Source organism: Sorex fumeus, unplaced genomic scaffold, assembly GCF_029834395.1.
Source record: "Sorex fumeus unplaced genomic scaffold, SorFum_2.1 ptg000063l, whole genome shotgun sequence".
NCBI lineage: Eukaryota > Metazoa > Chordata > Mammalia > Eulipotyphla > Soricidae > Sorex > Sorex fumeus.
In genome coordinates, this window is record NW_026606120.1 from 54,727,747 (window position 1) to 54,744,980 (window position 17,234).

Here is a 17,234-nt window from a genome sequence, read left to right on the forward strand (position 1 = left end):
TGTTTTTTTGCCTTTTGGGTCACACCCAGCAATGCACAGGGGTTACTCCTGGCTCTGCACTCAGGAATTACCCCTGGCGGTACTCAGAGGACCATATGGGATGCTGGTAATTGAACCCGGGTTGGCCTCGTGCAAGGCAAATGCTCTACCCGCCGTACTATTGCTCCAGCCCCTGTTGTTGTTCTTTTGGGTTGCATCTGATGATATTCAGATTTCTCCTGGCTCTGCACTCAGGAAATCACTCGTGGTGGTGCTTGAAAGACTAAACAGTGCTAAGGATTGAACCCAGGTCATCCTGGGTTTGCAACCGCGTAGAAAGCAAGCGCCTTGCCCGCTGTGCTATTTACCTGGTTCTTCATATACTTCAAAAGTAAAAATTTTTTCTGGGCTGGAGAGATGATACAGGGGGCTAAAGCTGTTGCTTTATATGTGACTGGTCCCATTTTGATCCTTGGCTCCACATTGGGTCCTCTGAACCAGGAGCAACACCAGGAGCCAGGAGTAACCTCCAGTGCTGGTAGCCTCCACTGGTTGTGGTCAAAAAAGAAAATTTTTTCCTTTGTCTTACATTCCCATTCCAGCCAATATCAGTTTATATTAATTTGCTTGTTTTACAGTTTGCAGTCATTTTTATAAAGCGTTTTTCAGGGTATATATTTTCATTAAATATCTATTATATTTGTGTGTTTTCAAAGAATAAAGTATGGGGCCATATATCTTGTATGTAGCTGACCTGGGTTTGATTCCTGGCATCCATAAGGTCTCCTGAGCCCGCCCAGGAGTGATTGCTGTAGAGCTAAGAGTAAACCCTAGACACTGCCTGGTTTGGCCCAAAAACTAGAAAGAAGAAAATAAAGTATGTCTAGTATTTTGAGGGGCTGGGCCACTCCCACCAGCCCTTGGATTCTAACTCTGCATGGGGTTGTTTCTGGTGGTGCTTGGGGCACATGTGTCGGAGAATGAACCCAAGTCTCCTGCATGCGAAGCATGATGAACTCAGCTCATCATTGGGCTATATCTCTGACCCTGCATATTTGTAGCTTGATTTTTACTTAATATATCTTGTTTTGTGTTGTCAGGAATATCAGATAACATTTTTTATTAGGTGCATGAGATTTTGTGGTTTTGGTGTGTGAATTCCTTTTAAAAAATAGATCTTGGCTGGAGCAATAGCACAGCGGGTAGGGCATTTGCCTTGCACGCGGCTGACCCGGGTTTGATTCCCAGCATCCCATATGGTCCCCTGAGCACTGCCAGGGGTAATTCCTGAGCGCAGAGCCAGGAGTAACCCCTGTGCATCGCCGGGTGTGACCCAGAAAGCAAAAAAAAAAAAAAAAAAATAGATCTTAAGGGCTAGAGCAGTAATACAATGCATAGACAATTTGCCTTGCACATTGCCGACCTAGGTTTGTTCTCTGGCTTTCCATATGGTCCGATGAGAACCACTAGGGCTGATTTCTGAGTGCAGAGCCAGGAGTAACCTCTGAGCATTGCCAGTTTGGGCCCACATATAAAAGAAAATAAAAGAATAAAAATTAAAAATAGATCTTCTGGAACTGTAGAAATAGTACAGCAGTCAGGATGCTTGCTTTGCACACGACCATCCCGGGCTTAATCCCTTGCACACCTTATTGGTTCCCAGGCCAGGCCTGGCCAGGCCAGGCATGATCTTATCACAGGCCAGAACCCTGAGTATTGTAGGTGTGGTCCCCAAACAAAATGATTCTTGAACTGGGGAGATAACTCTTTGAAAGAGCTGGAGCCACATCCTTGGCAAGCGGAAGCCTCAGCACTGCTGTAACCCAAGTACTGCTAGCTGTGGCCTTGATGATCCTGTTGTACCCCCAGCATTCACTTTGCCAGAGTACTGACCTCCTGACGTGTATAGATGGGTTGATTTTTGCCAGGATTGGTTCCCGGGTCCCCTGAGCATTGTGTGTGTGAGGTCCCCACCCTCTACCACCCCAGTGAAAAGTGTCATCTCCTTATATCCAGCCCCTCTTAGAAGCAGAGATTTTAATTTGTTTCATGATAAATTGTTTTTTAAAATTCTAACACCAGTTGTTTGTTCCTTAGACAAATAAGAAGACTGGAAAACCAATGATAAATCTGTATACAGACAAGGACACTGGGAAACCCAAAGGGGAAGCCACAGTGTCATTTGATGACCCTCCTTCAGCTAAGGCAGCCATTGACTGGTTTGATGGTATACTTCATTTTCTTTGAACATGCAGTTTGGATAAATGCTTTCTAGTTTTGAAATCAAAGATGTTTTGTATACTGGTTATTTTCCTGACTTCTTGTAGCTGTCGTCATTTGAGGCTAGAGTTTTTGCATATCTTTAGAAATGATATGCACTTTTTAATTACTTTTCACGAATATTTCCTGCCTTATGCTTTATGTTTGAGACCACCCTGATAGAGGGATTAGCCTGATTGACTTGTAATCTTTTTAACATTTATCTAAAGTTAATATATACCTAAAAGAAATAGTTAGGTTTTGTTTCCTCTGAGCATCAGAAAACATGAAGGTAGAAGGAAGAAGGGTGGAAGAAAGAAGGTAGAAGAAAGAATATAGATGAAGCAAGGTTTAGACTTTTTCCACTTGTGATACTGTTTTTGTCTGAGAAAGTGAGTGTAACACTACTGAGCACCACTAGAAACAGCTCGGATCATTATGTGTTTGAGTTTATTGATTTTTGGTCCTTGTACTTTCAGAAACCTTGGATTGTTGCCAGATTCTTTTGTAGCCCCTTCCACCAAAACCTATTTTTGCGTTGCTTCTAAAAAGATGAATTTGTAATATTTATCCTCCACTTACTGTTCACTCTGTTTACATTCAATAATCTTTCAGGTCCTATTGATTTGCTTCTGAAAGCTATTATTATTTGGGTTTTTTTCATAGTTTTTGTGAGTCTCAAAGAAATTTCTTTCCATCATCCCATTGCTGGGGATCAGTCTCAGGTTTTCACACATCCCAGGCAAGAACTCTACTGCTGAGCTATATCCTCAACCCACAAAGCAATTTCTTCTGTTCATGATGTTAAGAAACTTGGTTAGTTTGTTTGTTTGTTTGTTTGTTTGGGGACCATACCCAGCGGAACTCAGAGCTTATTCTTGTCTCTGTGCCCTGGTATCACTCCTGGTTGATTCAAGAGACTATATGGGGTGCCAGGAAATCTAATTCAGGTTAGCCAGCCTGCAAGGCAAATTCCCTGCCCACTATACTATAGTTCGGGCTTCTATTGTGCCTTTTATTTTATTTATTTTTGATTTTGGGTTATACCTGACTGTGCTCAGGGTTTATTCATTCTGCCCTCAGGAATCAAACCCAGGTCGACCGTGTACAGGGCAGGTGCCCCTCTGCTGTACTAGTGCTCACCCCTATTGTACCTTTAAACTTATCTTCATAGTTCAGATCGTAACAGTTCTTTGTAGCTTTTAAAAATACTGGTTATGTGTTGCTACCTTTGTCAATATGCTTGTGTCCTGCAGGCTGTCCTGCCAAAGATTAATTCCTGTCTCTTAAGATCCAGAAATGGCAGAACATTTATGTGTGTTTGTAAATAATCACATGTACACCTTTTCCCCCTCCTTCACTTCCCTTTTGTTATTGTTCTTACCATGACCAAGTGTTGTACTTGGTTATAGGGCTTATGAGGAGTCTGGTACCAGCACACTTGGCAGTGTTTATGCAAACATACTTGTGCCTGCCTATACTTGATTCCTTGCATGTGCATGCTCACACTCATTAACTTCATTTTTTAATTTTAATCATTTTTTTTTTGGCTTTGTACCATATTCAGTTATAATCAAAGCTTACTCCTGGCTCTGCATTCAGGGGTCAGTTTGGGTGGGGCTTGGGTGACCATTATGGGGTGCCAGGAATCAGATCAGCTGTGTCTATGGCAAGCTCTTTACCCACTCTACTAGTTCTCCAGCCTCACACTCATATAATTAAAAAACATGTAGTAGGGTCATAAAACTCAGCAGCACAACATGAGCACATGCTTTACATGTAGAATGCCTGAATTCACTCCTCGGTGTTACCCATTCCCCCAAGCATGGCTGGGTATGGCCCAGAAATTAAATTCCAAATAGTAGTAACATAAAGCTCACTTTTTTTTCAGCACATTTTTTTCCTCCAAGAAAGAAATGTTAGATGTGTTCCCCCCCCCCACACACACACACTTAATAAGAAGTGCTTATCTTCTAGTGATCTGCTATATTTAATACTTTGTTAATTTTAGTACTTTGACTATTTGTAACAGTGTGTTTGAATGCCTGTGAAAACATGTCAGAGACTCTGAAAGCAAAATTTGAAAAAATGCAGAGTAGCATTTGTCATTCTTTTCTCCTTAGGAAAAGAATTCCATGGCAATATAATTAAAGTGTCCTTTGCCACCAGAAGACCTGAATTCATGAGAGGAGGTGGAAGTGGAGGAGGACGGCGAGGTAGGAGATTCTTTCACAGACCTGGATAATTATACTAAGGGTTTCAGTTTGAATTCATGTTTTCTCCCTATTCTGTGAACTTGTTACTGTCTTTTCTCCCTAGGTTTTGTCACCTCTAAAAGTAAGGGTGGGGGGCTGGAGAGATAGCACAGCAAGTAGGCCATTTGCCTTGCATGCAGTCAACCTGGGTTCGATTCCCAGCATCCCATATGGTCCCCTGAGCATCGCCAGGAGTAACTCCTGAGTGCAGAGCCAGGAGTAAAAAAAAAATGCAAAGCCTGTGCATTGCCGGGTGTGACCCAAAAAGAAAAAAAATAAAAGTAGGGTGTGTACAGAGTCATTTGGTAAATTAAGATGTTATGATAGCTTTAAGGAAAGTAACAGGAGAAAATTCTAGAAATCTCTTTGGATAAGCTATAGAAGAGTTTTCTTGATTATTTGGGAATTGGGAGGTAATTGTTTAAATGATTCTCTTTTTTCAATTTTTTTTATTTTATAAAGTAGTTAGCCAACCAACTAACTACTTTATAAAATAAAAAAAATAAAAGTAGTTAACAATATTTCATTACATTTAATATTCAAACACCAATCCACCACCATTATACTTTCCTACCACCATATTTCGGATGTTTCCATCCCGATCCCCAACCCCTGCCCCAAAGCAGAACCGAAATAAAATATTTTGCATTGTTTGTTATGAAAAACCACTGAAAATACTACCAAAAAAAGTATCTTTAGAAGAAAGAGTGTGGAGATTTCACCCAGGGGCCATTAAGCCCTTCCATAAGAGATCACCAACATGTTCTTAATGGTGGAGACTTGTGTACTTTTTATGTATATATGTTTTAAAAAAATGTATATTTTCCTCAAAGATTGGTTGTCTCATACTTTGAACCCTATTATATGTGGTACGGTAATCTTGGAGTATGGGTAGGGTGTGTGGTTGGAAGTATTGCGCGGCCACGGCCACGTGGTCCAGGAACAGATTCACTTGAGGGTGATACTCAGCCTGAGTGTGTGGAGAGTGGCCATGTGCATGGTGACGACTGAGTTCTGGGGTTTTTAGCTGCCTGGCTGGGTCCCTTTGGGTGGGGAGGGGGTCTCACCTGCCCCCCTCCCCCCCTCCGGAGTGCCCCCAGTGAAACAGCCTGGCGCCGGGTTCAGTGTTATGGTTATGGTGAGTGTCATGTTATGTTCTCTTTCGAGAGAGAAGGATGTGTCATCTGGATGGTCGCCAATGATGAGATTATCTGGCGCCAGCTAGAGATGGCTTATGGGCATATCTGCTGAGTTGCCAAAATGTTTCTTAATATCATTTGACCAATTTTATAAGTTCCTGTACCTAGTTATTGTCAGCTTATACTTTACTGTTAGATCAGATTTTAAATGTGGAGTTTGTTCTTATCCTTTATTACTGAGTTTCTCAAACTAAGATGATTACATAGTAATTTTGAACTTTATTACTGCATTCCTTTTACTGTAACATGTTCGTGTTGCGTATTTCTTAGATTTGATAGAAACCAAACCAAAAGATTGCATAAGTGGGGGAGAAATGGCTGCCTAGTTACTGCTGGATATTTGCTTTTAGTTCTTATATTTGGTTCTTCTGTTTTTTTTTTTTTTTTTTTTGCGGGGGTCACACCTTTTGATTCTCATGGAGTTATTTATGGCTCTATACTCAGGAATTAATCCTGGAGGTGCTCAGGACCATATGGAGTACTGGGTAAATAACCCAGTTGACCTGGTTGACCATGTGCAAGGCAAATGCCTTACCTACTATATGTACTATTGCTCCAGCTTGTTTCTTCTGCTTTTTTAAATGGCTTTTTTTTTTTTTCCTTTAAATTCTTCTTCCCTAGGCCGGGGAGGATATAGAGGACGAGGAGGCTTTCCTGGGAGAGGTGGAGATCCTAAAAGTGGGGATTGGGTTTGCCCTAATCCGTAAGTATCCCATTTATTTTCCTGAGTAGTAGATGTTGTAGATGTTGACTTGGGTTGGAAAGGGGTTCTAAATCTATTAGAGACCATTGATGAGCATTTCATTTTCTTTCTCAGGTCATGTGGAAATATGAACTTTGCTCGAAGGAATTCCTGTAATCAGTGCAATGAGCCCAGACCAGAGGATTCTCGTCCTATGGGAGGAGGTAGGCCTGCCTTTGGGTTCACTTGAAGGAACATCTAGATGTTATTTATTCTGCTGGCCTGATGGTTTGTATTTCTACCTTGCAGATTTCCGGGGAAGAGGCTACAGTGGAGAGAGGGGCTACAGAGGTCGCGGGGGTAGAGGTGGAGACCGAGGCGGCTATGGTGGAGATCGAAGTGGGGGTGGCTATGGTGGAGACAGAAGTGGCGGCGGTGGCTATGGAGGAGATAGAAGTGGAGGTGGTTATGGTGGGGACAGGAGTGGGGGTGGCTATGGTGGGGACAGAAGTGGGGGTGGCTATGGTGGGGACCGAGGAGGCGGCTATGGTGGGGACCGAGGAGGCGGCTACGGTGGGGACCGAGGCGGCGGCTACGGAGGAGACCGAGGAGGCGGCTATGGAGGAGACAGAGGAGGCAGCTATGGAGGAGACCGAGGTGGTGGCTATGGAGGTGACCGTGGAGGCTATGGTGGAGATCGCGGTGGCTATGGAGGAGACCGAGGTGGCTATGGTGGAGACCGAGGTGGCTATGGTGGAGACCGTGGTGGTTATGGAGGAGACCGAAGTGGGGGGGGCTACGGAGGAGACCGTGGTGGTGGCGGCTATGGTGGAGACAGAAGTGGAGGCTACGGGGGAGACAGGAGTGGTGGTGGTTATGGAGGAGACCGAGGCGGAGGCTACGGAGGAGACCGAGGTGGCTATGGAGGCAAGATGGGAGGAAGGTGAGTATTAAGAGTGTATTTGTGAAATGGTTTATTTTACAGCTCTTCTACCATTTAGGGTCTGAGACCTTATATCACATTTTCGTGTTCTTTTTTTTTTTAAATTGAATTTCCTGTTGGCAGTACTGTCTTAGGTTGGAAAAGATTTTAATTTTGTTTCCAGTTGAGCAGTTTCTGAAATTACTGGTTTTGCCACTTCTTACTCATAAATTTAAAGTGTATGCAGTATATTTTCTTACAGCTAAAGCTAATTGAGAGCTAATTTGAAGTGATTAAATCAGTCATGCTTAATCTAAATGGGGAAGGGAGAAAGTGCATCTTTAGGAGTAGGCTTGTTCAAATCCATGTGCTACTATGTGTTTTTTTCTGTGGAGATTCTGATAATTCTAGGTGAAAATCATAGATGGGAGGGCTGAAGAGAGTACAGGGGTCAAGGCTTTTGCCTTTCTGATCCCCAGCACTGCATAATGTCTTAAGATCACCAGAAATGATCCCCTAATCACAGAGACGGGAGTAGTGCTGAGCATTACTGGATGTGGCCCAGACCTTCCCAAACTTCAAAATACTAATTTTTAAAAAAACCCCAAAAAATCACAGTGAGGGGATGGAGTGATAGTACAGTGGTTAGGGCGTTTGCCTTGCACGCAGCTGACTTGGGTTCAATCCCCGGCATCCCATATTGGCCCCCGAGCACCTCCAGGAGTGATTGCTGAGTGCAGAACCAGAGGTAACCCTCGAACATCCACCAGGTATCACCCGAAAAGCCAAAAAATATATTTATCACAAGTAATATTTAATAGAAATCTATTGTACATATTGATGCTACAGAGGTAGGAAGATTGAAAGTCAGTGATGTCAAACAACTTCACTAATTACACTGAGTATACTAGAGGCAGCATAGGGTTGTGAGAATTAGTATAGTGTATGTTGTTATGAGCACAAAGCTGAAGACCCTGGTGATGACTCATTGGTAGAGCACAGCACTTCTCTTGTATATGTGAGACTTGGGTTTGATCCCATGCATTACACACAAATTAAAAAATTGTTTTCTGTTGTTTTGTTTTGAGGCTAACCCCAGCTGTGCTCAGGACCCACTTGGGTCTGTGTTCAACAGCATCACTTCTGGTGGTGCTCAGGGGACCATGAATAGTGCTGAGGATAGAACCAGGGCGGCTTCTTCTTTTTTTTTTTTTAAATTAATTTTTTGTGAAATTGACAATAATTTGTTATATTCAGTATTCCAACACTAATCCTACTACCATTACACTTTCCCACCACCATATTTTGAATCCCCCCACTCCCACCCCACGCCTACCCCCAAAGCAGGACCTAAGTAATTTATTTTGTATTGCTTGTTATGAATAATATGCTAAAAATAATTTGAAAAATTCCCTTAGAGGAAAGTGTGTGAAGATTGTTGTATCTCACCCTGGAGCCATTAAGTTCTTATGTATAAGAAATTACTATACCCTGTATATAAGAGTTGTTACAGGTTGAGCCTTTACAGGTTGAGACTTGTGTGCTTTTTAATTGAGATTGGTTGCCTTCTACTTTATACCCCATCAGATCTGCCGTGCTACCCTTGGTACCTTAGGGGCGTACAGTATATGTTGCTCCAGGAATTCTAAAATTTTAAGTAGGGTGATAAAGCTGGAGTTAATTTTTTAACTGGTGACTTTGGGGTCCAGAGGCATCTCTGCAGCTTGTTACTCTGTTCCAAGATTTATTTTTTAGTCTCTGAATCATGACCATTAATGAGCTTATTTGGTGCCAGAGGCAGTTTGTGGGCATGACTGCCAGGATCCTGGAAGACAGGGAGGTGGGGACAGATCGCCCTTTCCCAGCTCCATGTGATCCTGGAAATTTTGGTCACAAAATCCTCATACTTGAGTTTTCAGCAGATTCATAGGTGAGGCTTGTCTAAGCCTGTGGAGATTGGGTGTGAGTTCTGGAGGTTTTCGATTGCCAGGGCTCTGTTAGGGTAAGTGGAGAGAGTCACCTGTCCTGTCGTCGTCGTCGTCGTCCCCCCCCCCCCCCCCCCCCGCCAAGTTGCCCTGGATGAGATAGTCAGAACCAGGGTTTCTTGTGTGCTAGGCAAGCCCTGTATTTGCTAAATTGTTTTTCAAAAAGCACAGTTTATAGAAAGACTGGGTTTTACATGGTTTCACCATATGCTATCTTTGTTACTTTGCTTAACCATTTGGAGCATGGTAATGTTTTATTTAGTTTGGTTTTGGTCCAGAATCAGAATACCAGAATTCTGTTGTGTTTTTTTTTTCTTTTAATTTAAATTTTTTGTTTGGTTTAAACTTTGCAGTGCTCAGATCATACTCCTGACTCAGGGTTCATTTCTGGCGTGCTTGGGGAACTGTATGGGATGTCAGAGATTGAACCTGAGTCGGGTACAAGGCAAATGCCCTGACCCCTGTACTATCTATCGTGCTGGTTCCACGTAAAAATTGGCATGCTTTTGTTCTCTTATGCCATTGCTTTGTTTTATAGAGTACTAGAGTTGGCACAATGTCTGAGCTTCTAAAATACTAAATGGTTTAGTTTCTATTCATAGTGGAAAAATTGTGAAACAATGGTAGCAAGACTTCTAGGAGCTCTCCTTCCCCCCTCTACCCCCCCTGCCCCCCGCCCTGCAACTCCTAGGACTCACTCCTAACTCTGAGGTCAAGGATTACTCCTTGGGGGGCCTGGGGGGCCTAGGAATTGAACCTGGGTTGCCTTACACAAAGTAAGTGCTTTATTGGTTGTACTATTCCTCTGACCCCATTTTGTGGATCTTAAAGCACCTTCTAAGACACATAGGACATCATAATGTCCTTAAAAACTGCCAAGTTTTTAAGTCATTAGTCATCAACATCCTGAAGAGTATGTTGTGCCCCTTCAGAGACAATTAGAATTTAGTCTTGCTCTATTTTTCATTCCTAGAAATGACTACAGAAATGAACAGCGCAACCGACCATACTGATGACTGTTTTGGATGTTCCTTTGTCTCTGACAAGATCCATAGTGAGATTGCCAGAGTTTCGCCTGCTGCTTTCCTCGTGGCCTCTTCTTGGGTAGTGAAATTAAGTGACATTGGATTTTTATTTGGGTTGGGAGGGCTGGGTCTGTTTTTCTTTTAAAAATGTCCATTGTAATTTCCCACTTCAGTTTCTAACCACCTTTCCCCTAAATCCTTGAAACTAAGTGCGTTGTAAAATATTGCCAAAATGGAAAGTGTTTTGTAATACTGCAATAAAGGCTGCTTGTTTTTGTGGATTTTTGTACATTAATGCATTGTTCTGTCACATTAAGTTTGATTATAGCAGACTCTAACCCTATTTTACCATTTTTGTTGAGGTACTGAGATCGACTGTACTGTTGATTATACTTTTCATATATACATAATTTTTTTTATTACAATGATCAAACGAACACCCGTCCCTCCACCAGTGCACATTTTCCACCACCAGTGTCCCCAGTATTACATCCCCCTCTTTTGGACCCTCCCCCTCCCTCTGTGGCAGACAATTTCGCCCATATTCTCTCTCTACTTTTGGGCATTATGGTTTGCAATGTAGATACTGAGAGGCTATCACGTTTGGTCCTTTACTTTCAGCACACATCTCCCATCCCAAATGATTCCTCTAACCATCGTTGACTTAGTGATCCCCTCTCTATTCCAGCTGCCTTCTCCCTCAGCTCTTCCAACTACGGAGCAATATTCCTGGCCCTTGTGTCTACTGTCCTTGGGTGTCAGTCTCATGTTATTTTATATTTCACAAATGAGTGCAGTCCTTCTATGTCTGTCCGTCTCTTTCTGACTCATTTCACTTAGCATTATACTCTCCATGACCAGCCACTTATAAGCAAATTTCATAACTTCATCTTTCCTAACAGCTGCATAGTATTCCATTGTGTAGATGTACCAAAGTTTCTTTAACCAGTTGTCTGTTCTCGGGCACTTGGGTTGTTTCCAGATTCTGGCTATTGTGAACAGTGCTGCAATGAACATACAGGTGCAGATGTCATTTCTACTGTGCTGTTTTGCACCCTTGGGATCTATTTCCAGAAGTGGTATTGTGGGGTCATATGGAAACAATTTCTAATTTTTGAAGGAATATCCATATTGTTTTCCAAAAAGGCTGGACCAGTTGGCATTCCCACCAACAGCAAAAGAGTGTCCCTTTCTCCCCACATTCACGCCAACACTGGTTGAATGTGTACCAGTCTCTGTGTTGTGAGATGCTATCTAATTGTTGTTTAGATATTAGCAATGCGGAGCATTTTTTCATGTGCCTATTTGGCCATTTGTATTTTGATTGATTGATTGATTGATTGGCTATTTGGGTTACACCCAGCAATGCTCAGGGGTTACTCCTGGCTCTGCACTCAGGAATTACTCCTGGCTGTGCTCAGGAATGCTGGGGATCGAACCCAGATTGGCTACGTGCAAGGCAAATACCCTCTCCACTTGTGCTATTGCTCCGGCCCCTGTATCTCTATTTTGAGGAAGCTTCTGTTCATTTCTTCTCATTATATGATGGGGTTGGAGTTTTTCTTGTACAGTTCTACTAGTGTCTTGGCATACATCATTTCAACACTCCCCACCAGACTTTCCACTTCACCATTGTCTCGAGGACCTCCCCAGACAATTCCCTCCCCCATGTAAGTTCAATTCTATAGACAAAATCACCATTTCTGATGACTTTATTTGTTGGAGTCTTGCTATTTGGTTATATCTCATATGAAAGATCTTTTTGTTGTGGAGGTGGTGATATCTGCATACGTAAAACGTAAACGATTCAACTGAAATTCCATGAAATTGTAAATGTAAGTTGAAAAGGTTTTTTTTTTGTAAAAGTTATATTTTTCTTCTTAAAAAAACTTTTTTTTGTAGTACTGCTATTTATTCAGCCACTGATTAGCTGATTGAATTGTGCATGAACTCCACCTTACTTTTTTTTTCATTTTTTATAATTTTATTTATTGAATCACTGTGAGAGCAGTTACAAAGCTCTCGGGTCTAAGTCTCGGTCATACAATGAAACACCCGTACCTTCACCAGTGCCCATCACCACTACCAAAAACCCCAGTATACCCCCATCCCACGCCCTCCGCCTACCTGTGGGGCAGATGATTTCCACATTACTCTCTCTCTACTTTGATCACATTCAATATTTTGACATCAGACCCACCATTATTATTTGGGATTTTACCCCAACACTCAGATCTGCTGAAAAGGCAACAGTAGACAATTTGTGTTCTATTGCTGGTTATGAATAACATATGTCGTGTGGCTGCAGTAGGACCATGTGATTTTGAAATTCCAAAATTTTAACACTTAAATCTGGAGGGATTTCTGCCAAAAGCCAGTGAGTTTAGAGATTTGCTCCTGAGTCTCTAGGATCATGGTCGTTAAGCAGCTTGATCAGGAGCCAGAGAGGCCATTTGTGGGCGATGACTTGGGGTCTTGTTGGGATGGGGAGACCAGGACTGGCTCCACCCCCATCCTGTGAGGCCCACCAAGTTTCATCACTGCGGGCCCAAGCCTGACTGTCCAATGGCCTCTGGAGGATGACGGCCACCGAGCTGCCAAGGGGGAGCAGGCGGAGGGACAACACCCTTTCCCCCCTGGGGTGGCCCGGCGACAGTAACCTACCGCGGGGTCCCGACCCATTTCTGCCAAAAGCTGCTGGGTTTTGAGATTTGTTTCTGAGTCTCTGGGATCATGGCCGTTAAGCAGCTTGATTAGGAGCCAGAGAGGCCGTTTCGTTCGTGGGTGATGACTTGGGGTCTTGTTGGGGTGGGGAGGACAGGCCCAGCTCCACCCCCACTCCGTGAGGCCCAACAAGTTTCGTCACTGTGGGCCCAAGCCTGACTGTCCAATGGCCTCTGGAGGATGACGGCCACAGAGCCGCCAGGGGGAAGCAGGCGGAGGGACATCACCCTTTCCCCCCTGGGATGGCCCAGCGACAGTAACCTGCGGGGTCCAGTCGCATTTCTGCCAAAAGCCGCTGGGTTTCGAGATTTGTTTCTGAGTCTATGGGATCATGACCGTTAAGCAGCTTGATTAGGAGCCAGAGAGGCCATTCGTGGGCGATGACCTGGGGTCTTGTTGAGGTGGGGAGGACAGGCCCGGCTCCAACCCTATCCCGTGAGGCCCAAAATGTCACTGCGGGCCCAGACCTGACTGCCCAATGGCCTCTGGAGGATGACGGCCATCGAGCCGCCAAGGGGGAGCAGGCAGGGTGACAACACCCTTTCCTCCCTGGGGTGGCCTGGCGACAGTAACGTACTATGGGGTCCGGACGCATTTCTGCCAAAAGCCACTGGGTTTCGAGATTTGTTTCTGAGTCTCTGGGATCATGGCCGTTAAGCAGCTTGATTAGGAGCCAGAGAGGTTGGTCGTGGGCGATGATTTGGGGTCTTGTTGGGGTGGGGAGGACAGGACCGGCTCCACCCCCATCCCATGAGGCCCTGCGTGTCTCGTCACTGCGGGCCCAAACCTGACTGTCCAATGATCTCTGGCGGATGGCAGCCACGGAGCCGCCAAAGGGGAGTAGGCCAAGGCATAAAACCTATTCCCACCTGGGGTGGCCCAGAGCCGGTAACCTACTGCGTGGCCCACATGCATTTCTGCCAAAAGCTGTTAGGCTTCGAGATTTGTTTCTGAGACTCTGGGATCATGGCTGTTAAGTAGCTTGATCAGGAGCTAGAGAGGCCATTTGTGGGCAGTGACTCAGGGTCTCGTTGGGACAGGGAGGAAAGGGCTGACTCCACCCCCATCCCATGAGGCCCCGCGTGTCTTGTCACTGTGGGCCCAAACCTCACTGTCCAATAACCTCTGGGAGATGGTGGCCACTAGGCCGCCAAGGGGGAGCAGGCGGAGGGGCAGCACCCTTTCCCCCCTGGGGTGAACCGGTGACAGTAACCTACTGCGTGGTCCAGATGCATTTCTGCCAAAAGCTGTTGGGTTTTGAGATTTGTTTCTGAGTCTCTGGGAACATGGCCATTAAGCAGTTCAATCAGGAACCAGAGAGGCCATGCCTTGAATTATATAGCTGAGCCGGGGGTGGTTTGTGAGTGTGTCTCCCACATACCTTACTTTTGGCCATTTACTTTCTTGGTAAACTTTGCCTCAAGGTTTTGGGGTCTGGCAAAGGCACAGCAGCAATTTTGGGTTATCTAGAAGTCTGAAGGCGCCATGAGGCTGCTGATGCACTCGCCTCACGGGTACAAATTGACCTGCTGGCAGCACCATACCCCCAATAAATTTTATTTTTTAACCATTTTGTTTTTGTTTTTGGGATGGGGGCCATGCTGGGTCTCACATATGCTTGGCAAGTATTCTATCACTGAGCTACATATCCTTTTCTAGATGTATCACTACAGCAGATAATACTGTTGCTCACCAAGCGGATAGACAGTCTTTTTAGTCTTAGAGATCAGTATAAGGTGTTTTGGGGACTGGATTAAAAGGGCACTTAGTCCAGTCAAGGATTGGGTTTTTGGGGAAAGAGTAGTAGAGTAGTTACTAGACAAGAAGCTGAGATGAGGAAATGGTATTCTCAGAACAAGACAAATGGCATTCGATATGCCAAACACAGTAACAACGAGTCTCACGAAGGAGACGTTACTGGGCCGCTCGAGCAAATCGATGAACAATGGGAGGACAGTGACAGTTCACAATATTTGATTTCATTTAATATTCTAACACCAATCCCCCCACCATATTTTGTATGTTTCCATCCCGAAATCCAACCCCTGCCCCAAAGCAGAACCGAAATAATTTTATTTTGTATTGTTATGAATAATCTGCTGAAAATGATTCAAAAAAGCTCTCTTAGAGGAAAGTGTGTGAAGATTGTTGGATTTCACCCAGGAGCCATTAAGCCCTTCTATAAGAGATTACTAACATGTTAAAGGTTTACCCTTGTGTGCTTATCTATATACGTATATCCGTAAAAATATATTTCTTCCTAAGATTGGTTACCTTCTACTTTAAACCCCATCAAATGTGGTTTAAAGTAGAAGGTAACCAAGATGCCGCTCTGTCTAATGTTCATTGATTTAAAGAAGGCCTTTGATTCTGTTGAGATGGAAGCGGTCATTGAAGCCCTAGCCAATCAGTGCATTCAAACTCAATACATCAGGATCCTCTGTGAGCTGTATTACGGATTCACTACCAGGATCTCACCATTCTACAAAGAAGTTATCATTGATGTCAAGAGAGGGGTTCGGCAGGGTGATACCATTTCACTGAAACTCTTCAGTGCCACCCTCGAGAACATCATGCGACGACTGGAATGGGAAGGAATGGGAGTGAAGATAGATGGTCGGCAACTACACCACCTCCGCTTTGCTGATGACATTGTTTTAATAACACCAAACATTAGCCAAGCGGCACAAATGCTGGCCGACTTTAACCGTGAGTGGAAAGGTTGGACTACAGCTGAATCTTATGAAGACAATGTTTATGAGAAACAGCCTCGTCCCTGATGCTTCATTCGCTCTCAACGGAACAACCATCTCTGAATGCAACAGTGTACCTAGGTCGAGAAGTCAACATGACAAATGACCTGGCACCCGAGCTGCGCAGGAGGAAGAGAGCAGCTTGGAATGCCTTCAAAAGCATCGAAGAAATAGCTAAGAGGATGAAGAACCTCTGGCTCCGGGCACATCTCTTTGATTCCACTGTTCTTCCTGCATTAACATGCACCTCAGAGACCTGGGCCCTACGCAAACAGGATGAGAACGCTATTCAGGTCTCCCAAAGAGGAATGGAAAGAGCTATGCTTGGAGTATCACTTTTCACTCAAATGAGAGAAAGAATCCGGAGTTTTGACCTCTGTCGACGATCAAGAATCAGGGATGCTGTCTCCTTTGCCAAGGCGTCAAAAATCAGATGGGCTGGTCACGTAATGAGATTCTGAGACAACCACTGGACTAGAGCCATTACTGACTGGATTCCACGGGATGTCAAAAGACTGCGTGGCCGCCCACCTACCAGATGGTCAGACTTCTTCATCAAGATCATGAACGATTGGTTTGAGGCTCTTCTTGTTCCTAGAACGAACAGACGCCATTGGGCTACACTAGCACGCAACAGGGAACAAATGGAGACGTTACTGGCGCCCGCTCGAGCAAATCTACGATTAACGGGAAGTCAAGTGATCAAATGTGGTGTGCTACTCTTGGAATATTAGTGGTGTAAGGTATATGATGTCACATTTCGGCTTCACCGTCCAGGAATAGGTTCACTCATGGGTGAGGCTCAACCCAAGCATGTGGAAAGCAGCCGTGAGCATGGTGGCAGTTGAGTTCTGGAGGTTTTCGGCTGCTGGGGCTGGCTCTGTTGGGTTGGAGAGGGGCTTCACTTGCCCTGCTCTGGGTTGCCCCAAGTGAAAGCCTGGCATGGGGTCTGGCGGCATGGCTATGGCGTATCGTTTTATACTCTCTTCTGAGAGATTTATAATGAGTCTCAGTTTTGCATATGTTTTATCTATGATTCTCTTTAGATATTTCTCAGAGTCCTTTCTCTTTCAAGAGGTAGGGAATGTCTAGCCTGTGTGTATAAGGCCCAAGAAATTCTGTGGTCTGGCCCTAGTACCAGATGGGATAGATACAACAGTTTTTCATTGACTGCCCACGGGACTCTCTGCTTGCTATTGTATAGTCTGTGAATGATACTGGGTCAAATCCTCCCTTACATTAATTCTTGCTCTTATTCCAGGTCTTAGGTCTTGTATCTAAAATGCGTCCTCTCTCTTGTCACTTTCACATCATTAGACAATGTGCAGCAAAAGAAGACTCTAGAACAGAATCCTGGAAAAATACTGAAGATGTAAGAGACAATAGAAGAGGATCATATTAAGCCAGAAATGGCCAATAATAGGTTCAGGGAAGAGTATTTTTTATTGTTT

The 17,234-nt window shown here is 44.2% G+C and overlaps 1 protein-coding gene across 5 annotated transcripts in view; it reads left to right on the forward strand.

The window, feature by feature from the left end:
- The window catches only part of TAF15 (TATA-box binding protein associated factor 15), a 42,412-nt gene extending 31,971 nt beyond the window's left edge, over positions 1 to 10,441 (forward strand). Inside the window, exons 11-17 of one of the 5 annotated variants that reach the window (XM_056127623.1) lie at positions 2,077 to 2,206; positions 4,362 to 4,454; positions 6,314 to 6,395; positions 6,510 to 6,598; positions 6,684 to 7,187; positions 7,290 to 7,317; positions 10,255 to 10,441. In XM_056127623.1, coding sequence (XP_055983598.1) covers positions 2,077 to 2,206; positions 4,362 to 4,454; positions 6,314 to 6,395; positions 6,510 to 6,598; positions 6,684 to 7,187; positions 7,290 to 7,317; positions 10,255 to 10,294 — 966 coding nt within the window. In that variant the 3' untranslated portion in view covers positions 10,295 to 10,441. Of the gene's footprint in view, positions 1 to 2,076; positions 2,207 to 4,361; positions 4,455 to 6,313; positions 6,396 to 6,509; positions 6,599 to 6,683; positions 7,318 to 10,254 lie in introns of all 5 variants that reach the window. The other 4 variants (XM_056127624.1, XM_056127622.1, XM_056127625.1 and 1 more) reach the window with 4 other exon arrangements.
- The last annotated feature ends 6,793 nt before the right edge of the window (positions 10,442 to 17,234 follow it).